The 6,597-nt window shown below is 45.9% G+C and overlaps 1 protein-coding gene across 2 annotated transcripts in view; it reads right to left on the reverse strand.

Moving 5' to 3' along the window:
* Positions 1 to 6,344, reverse strand: part of SPIDR (scaffold protein involved in DNA repair) — a 204,042-nt gene extending 197,698 nt beyond the window's left edge. For both annotated transcript variants that reach the window (XR_014579597.1, XM_083823913.1), the window contains exon 1: positions 6,169 to 6,344. Coding sequence is in view for 1 of the 2 variants with exons in the window: in XM_083823913.1 (XP_083680039.1) it covers positions 6,169 to 6,183 (15 nt within the window). In the remaining variant the exon portion in view is untranslated. The remainder of the gene's footprint in view (positions 1 to 6,168) is intronic.
* Between the last annotated feature and the right edge of the window lie 253 nt (positions 6,345 to 6,597).

The following is a 6,597-nucleotide window of genomic DNA, read 5'->3' on the forward strand; positions in this document are numbered from 1 at the left end:
TTCCAAAAGCATACAGTGCACAGCATCTTGGCTTACCCCTCCAGTCAGCTGGTCCCGTTGTGCAGCACAAAGACTCAAGCAGAACAAATAGGGTTTGTAATTTCCTCTGCTGGCAGCTGACCTTGCTAAGAACCCTTTCTAAAATTGCTGGGGGTATTTACACAGCAAAGCACCTACTACAAGAGGTCATCACCCCCAGAGCCAAACCGTCTCCATATAACAGATATATTCTGGGACCAGCGCGGTTTAGCATCTTTGTCATTGACACGGCAGTGGGATTGAGTGCACCCTCAGCAAGTTTGCTGATGACACCAAGCTGCGTGGTGCAGTCGACGTGCCGGAGGGCAGGGATGCCATCCAGAGTGTCCTGAACAGGCTGGAGACATGGGCCTGTGCGAACCTCATGAGGTTCAACAAGGCCAAGTGCAAGGTCCTGCACCTGGGCTGGGGCAAATCCTAAGCACACATACAGGCTGGGAGGAGAATGGATTGAGGAGAGCCCTGAGGAGAAGGGCCTGGGGTTGTTGGTTGGTGAGAAGCTCAGCGTGAGCCAGCAATGTGTGCCTGCAGCCCAGAAAGCCAACTGTATCGTGGGCTGCATCTAAAGAGGCATGACCAGAAGGTCAAGGGAGGTGATTCTCCCTCTCTGCTCTTGTGAGGCCCCACCTGAAGTACAGCTTTCAACTCCAGGGCCCCCAGCACAAGAAGGATGTGGACCTACTAGAGCAAGTCCAGAGGAGGGCCACAAGAACAATTAGAGGGCTGGAGCACCTCTCCTATGAAAACAGGTTGAGAGAGCTGGGGTTGTTCAGCCTGGAGAAGAGAAGGCTCTGGGGAGACCTTACAGCAGCCTTCCAGCGCCTAAAGGGCGCCTACAGGAAAGCTGGGGAGGGACTCTTGGTCAGGGAGGGGAGTGATAGGACAAGAAGTAATGAATTTAAACTAAAGAAAGGGGAGATTTAGATTAGATGTTAGGAGGAAATCCTTCACTCAGAGGGTGGTGAGGCACTGGCACAGGCTGCCCAGAGAAGCTGTGGATGCCCCATCCCTGGAGGTGCTCAAGGCCAGGCTGGATGGGGCTTTGGGCAACCTGGTCTGGTGGGAGGGGTCCCTGCCCACGGCAGGGGGTTGGGACTGGGGCATCTTCAGGGTCCCTTCTGACCCAAACCATTCTGTGAATCTGTTTTTTGTTGTTGTTTTGTTTTTTAACAGCAAGTAGTACAACCTTGAATCTGATCCACTACTAAATGAGGAACCAAGAGCACAATTATAAGGATATGATGTCAAATAAGGAGGCTACAGCAGTTTAAACAAGAACGTTTAACGTTATTACATAAAGTACTGAAATCTTACTAAAGTACTGAAATTCCTCCCAGTGACCATGTTGCCTGACCCTCCATGTCCAGAACACTTAGACTTCGACACCCTACTATCCTCTGGGTATTACTTCTGCCTCTGCCCAGAGAAAGACATTTTTTTAAAAAAATACAAACATTAAGAAATGATGCATGTCAAGGCCCATTTTTTGGTTCTGTGTCAAATCATAGCATGGTCTCAGTCCAGTCAGCTACACTGGCTTCATCTCCACATCCCCCAAATGGATGACTTCTGCCAGGTTAAGATTTAAGAGCACAGGCAATGGTGCATTAATGCTCAAACTCATGCCGTGGTTATGTTGGTTTATTAGTAAGAGAGATCGCCAAAGGGCCTGACTCTTCAAGTTTCATTTGGGATTACTTCCAAAAATATCAGTAATGCTATCAGGCACATATACAGTGATGTGCTACTTATAATCCCACTACAGATTACATAGGAATACCTAGCCATTAATTTAGGCGCAGATTAAAACCCTTTATCATCTGGTAAAAAAGCAGAAGGATATATATATACATATATATATATATATATATTTTAATTAATTACACTGAAGTGATTTGCATTCTTTGAAAAGGGAGATTCCAGCCAGCTTCTCTGTTAATTTTCGCTTTGTTCGTTCAGCTTCTTTTTTTCCACCCTGGCAAGCATTGGAAGACTTGCTTATGTATACACTTCCACAACTTCTAAAAGACTTTGCAAGATACATTTCGCAGACCAGAATTTGCAGTACATTGGAGACTAAAATGTGGTTCATCTAAGCATGCTTCTTAACCAGGACACTCCGGTTTTGAAGAATGTGCATCTGTGCCAGTAACACCACTATGAGCTGCTCACGGGTTTACAATACGCTACTTTTGATGGTCAATTAAAAGCAGAAGCAGTTACAAACAAATGAAAAAGCCACACAAATGCATGCACAGAGTTACATAAAACAGGCTTCGTAATGAATTTCTATTGTTGGGAAGCCTTATAAACACAGAACTAGAGAATGACTCTGTTCTGTAAAGTTCCTCATCCATGTTACCCCTTAAAAATAAATCATTAAATCCCTTTTCACAGAAAATTCCTCTATTCTCTATACTATGAATACCAAAAGAAGCAAAAAAAAAAGAGCATGGCCTAAGAGGCACGGCAGCTGAGGTGGGGCTAGCATTATGTCAGCTGACAACTGTCAAGGTTTGGAAAGGCATCGCCATCTAAAACCAGGAAGGATAAAAGCCACGTGTTAACTCCCTCTCCCTAGGGAAGAGAAGCCAGGGTGCATACAGAAAGGGCATGCTTCCAGTTGACTCTTAATAAACGAGTTATTTAATCCTCCACTTCTCTAGCCTGGATACAGATGGGCTGTGCAGATTTTCTGAGCAGCGCTACAGGGAAATCTCAATGCAGAGGGTCTCACGACAAACCAGAAACAACTGGAGTCTGGCCCCGTGCTGCTTGCCCCTTTCCCCCGTCCATTTCACCTGCACTTGGCCCTCAAGCTCTGTGCAGACGTAGCAACCAGTGACTAAACGAGAAGAAAGCTTATTTGGGAAGAAGCATCAGTTATCTGCAGCTGGCACAGCAGCTGAAGAAAGGATATGGGGACCAGTGGGACCACTCCAGCAGCTACTCGGCACTGTCAGCTTGACTACAATCTGAAGAGATGTCAGCGCTGCCAACAGCTCTGGGTAATTGATAGAAGCATTTGCCATTAAAAAGCTGTCATATGAACACCACACAGCAGGAGAAGGTTACATGCACATAGATGCAAAGTTACGGAACAAGAGCGAGCTGGGAACAGCCCCACGTGGCCTCCGCCTGGCTCGGGGCATTTGGGCATTGCGGGACCGTGCCCGTGGCCAGGAAGGCACCATCACCCTCAGCTCTGCCAGCCTCGTCCCTGCGGAGCTGTGGTGCCTCACACCTCGGTGCAGGGATCTGCCGTCCCAGGGTCTCTGCCACAGGAACACATCAGCTGCCACGCAGAAATGGAAAGTTTTAGAGGGTTTTCGCTTCTGCCCCAGCCTGCTTCAAGGCAACTAAGAAAGCATTATTTCAAGAAACTTGCTTCTCTCAATAATAAATATTTATAACAAAGCTAATCCAAAGGACATGCTGTACCTCGAGAAGCGCAGCACCAACAGTGAGTTCTCTTAATCTCGAGTAACAAGGTTAATCACAATCTTCTTCCTCTGGCATAAAGATGGGACGCAAAACTTATCTTGTGTAATTTATTAAAGCTATGCATGAAATGTCTAAACCCAAGATATTGGTATAAAAAAATAGAGCACTGAATGGGGCTCAGAAGAGCTAGATCATGTAGATCTGGTGTATCTCACATATCAGGATGCATTACAGAACAGAGTCACACAGATTCTTGTGGATTGCATAGAGTGTCTGGAGACAAAGTATGTACTCTTTAATTTTAACTTCAAAAAAAGGTGAGGCTAGGATGGCTACTTTGTGCAGACATTGTCTGTTGGTCTCTGTTCATGAAAGCATTGTATTTTGTCTCTGGAACAATTTCTTCCATCTCTGGAGCAATTTCTTCCAACTACTGAAAAAATAAATTACTGTTGTAAATATATTACTGTCAGTGGAATTGGGATCAAGCCCTCCATGCCAAAGGCACCAAAAGCAATCCTTCCCCCATTACTCCTGTAGCTATTCCCAGTAAGATAAAGGGTCAGTCAGCCTATGTGTGCAGTGAGGATAAGGGAGACACTCAATGAAAATTCAATGAACTGATAATGAGTATACAGTAGACTGTTAAAAGTATAGAGCAGAAGGCTGGTGCTGATTTTTAAAGAGATGTTGCTATCCAGAACATCTCTACTCAACTACATCTATAAATTATAACTTTTGCCAAATATTTGTTAAACAGAAGCACCCTAGAAGCTGTTTCTGGGAGCATATTTTCAAAGACTTCTCACTGCACAGCCCTTTTCATGACAGACAATCCCACTTTCCTGGTGCTGCGCCATAAAACACCAAAGAAACCCCCAGGAAAGCATTACCAAATATATCATCTACCTCACATGCAAGTAGCGTTTCTTTGACACTTTACCTTCCCTAACACATTAAAAGCAGCGTTAAGCTGGAGGACAACAACTAAATAAATATTTTGCTATGTGAACTCCTCCTGCTAGTGACATGCAAATCCAGAAATTAGTCATATCACTTAAACATCACTAAAAGCATTCAAACACAATTATCACATTATTCCCTAAGACAGAACAGAACAAAAAGCGCTGACAATTTCAGCTTTACTTTCCTGAGACTTTTTGTGCTTTGTAATTTAAAAACCAACACTTCTGAAGGGAACAATCACAGCGAAGTACACAGAGATATCAACCACTGACCAACAGCCATCCTCATCTTTCACCTTTGCCCTAATCGCCTTCACAAAGAAGCGCTCAGAAATTAAAAGAAGAGAGTCTTGGCCTTTAAAAGCCCAATTTTAAGACAGCTTGAAACTGAGTTTGGCAACAAGAATCTCACTTTCAGCAAAACTCAGCACTCATGTCACTGACCTCCTGACAGCGTAGCTACTGTTTTCAGTGCCTGGATGGAAAATGGAAGTTTTCATTAGTTTGAAATATTGAAACATTTTGGCACTTTAAGCCTCCAAGTAAAGATTTAAATAAAGGCTGCATTTTTTCTAGTTAAGATTTTTTTATTCCTATGAAAAACGGCATGCATGTTTTCCAAAATCAGCTTGCAAGAATACAAATGACCTCAACTTAGAAGGGATCTCGTTAAGCTGTAGTAATTCATAAAAAAACGCTGAACCGTATGACCACGGTCACAGTGACCTGGCATACCTCCTTCCACACTGTCAGCATGCACTTAAAAACAAAACCAGAAAAAAAGATTTTTTTTCAAAATACTCTTCTTACTGACGTTGATGTGTGGGACTAATATTTTTGGAAGCTTTAACCCCCTTCTTCATGTCTATGATTTTTACTACTGTTAACGAGAGGCTATTGCTATGGACTGATACATACGTATAGGCGCACATACACCCCTACACAATTGTACTATCTGAATATCAGATTTCTTTTTAAAACTATACATGGTTATGCAACAATATGAATGACGTGCTTAAATTGAAGGAAAAAGCCCTCATGGTGTTGAAATACGCTTTTTGTTCATAATTGGTGCCAAGCTGTTGTTAAAGACAGAAATCCACGCTCTATAAAAATGATTAGAAGTGAAGCATTTTAGAAAAGCTTTCACCAAATCATCCAAAATATAACTAAAATGTATTATGGCTGTATGCTAAATATGTCGGGTTAGCTTGCTTTTTAAAACGGTTTAATGTAGTTGTCAGCAAACGGAGAAGACCGCTGCCTTCCCATTTGACCTGTAGGATTTTTGATGACCTAGGAATGTTGTGTACAAAAATTATTATTATTATCCAAAGCTGTCATCACGTTGCAACACAGCCTCGTTCAGCCCCGCCAGTTACACGTAGCTTTTCCACCATTCGGTAACTTTAAAAAGTTTAGAAGGATATACAGATGGTGTCACAGCATCACCGGGTGACTTACAATAGTTTATTTTAAACTTTTGACATTTCTCCTCCAGAAACAGAGCCAAAGCGCGGCTCCGTTAGACCCACACGGCGGGGGACACCCCAGCCGCCTCAGGCCCCGCAGGCGCCGCCCGAGCTCCCCGCTGCAGCACCCGGCGGCGGTGCCCGCGGCCGGCACCCCGCGGCCGGCGGGGCCGGGGCCGAGCCCCGGCGGTTGCGGCCGTTACGGCCGTTAGCCCCCCGCCCCCCCCCCGCCGCGCGCACGCAGGTACCTTCCTACTGGGCATCGCCCCCGCCCGGGCGGCCACGTCCGCGGTCACGTGGCGGGGGAGCCCGAGGGGAGGGGCGCCGAGGAAACCCCCTCAGCGCGGCCCGGCCCGGCCCTTTCCAGCTTTGGCGCCGCGGGAGCCGCGGCTTTTGATTGGACGGGCGCGGCGGAGCGCTGGTGACGTCATGGGGAGGGAGGGGGTGCGGAAGGAGGAGTAGGAGGGTGCTGCGCGCATGCGCCTTGCGGCGGGTGAAGCTACGGGGAAGGGAAGGGAAGGGAAGGGAAGGGAAGGGAAGGGAAGGGAAGGGAAGGGAAGGGAAGGGAAGGGAAGGGAAGGGAAGGGGCTGTTTACACAAGTAGATAAACTTACATGCCAAAAAGGGGGTGATACCGCTGCCAAGTTGTACAGAATTTCTACTGAAACTCGTCTGAG

Source organism: Anser anser (genome assembly GCF_964211835.1).
Source record: "Anser anser genome assembly, chromosome: 2".
Classification (NCBI taxonomy): Eukaryota; Metazoa; Chordata; class Aves; order Anseriformes; family Anatidae; genus Anser; species Anser anser.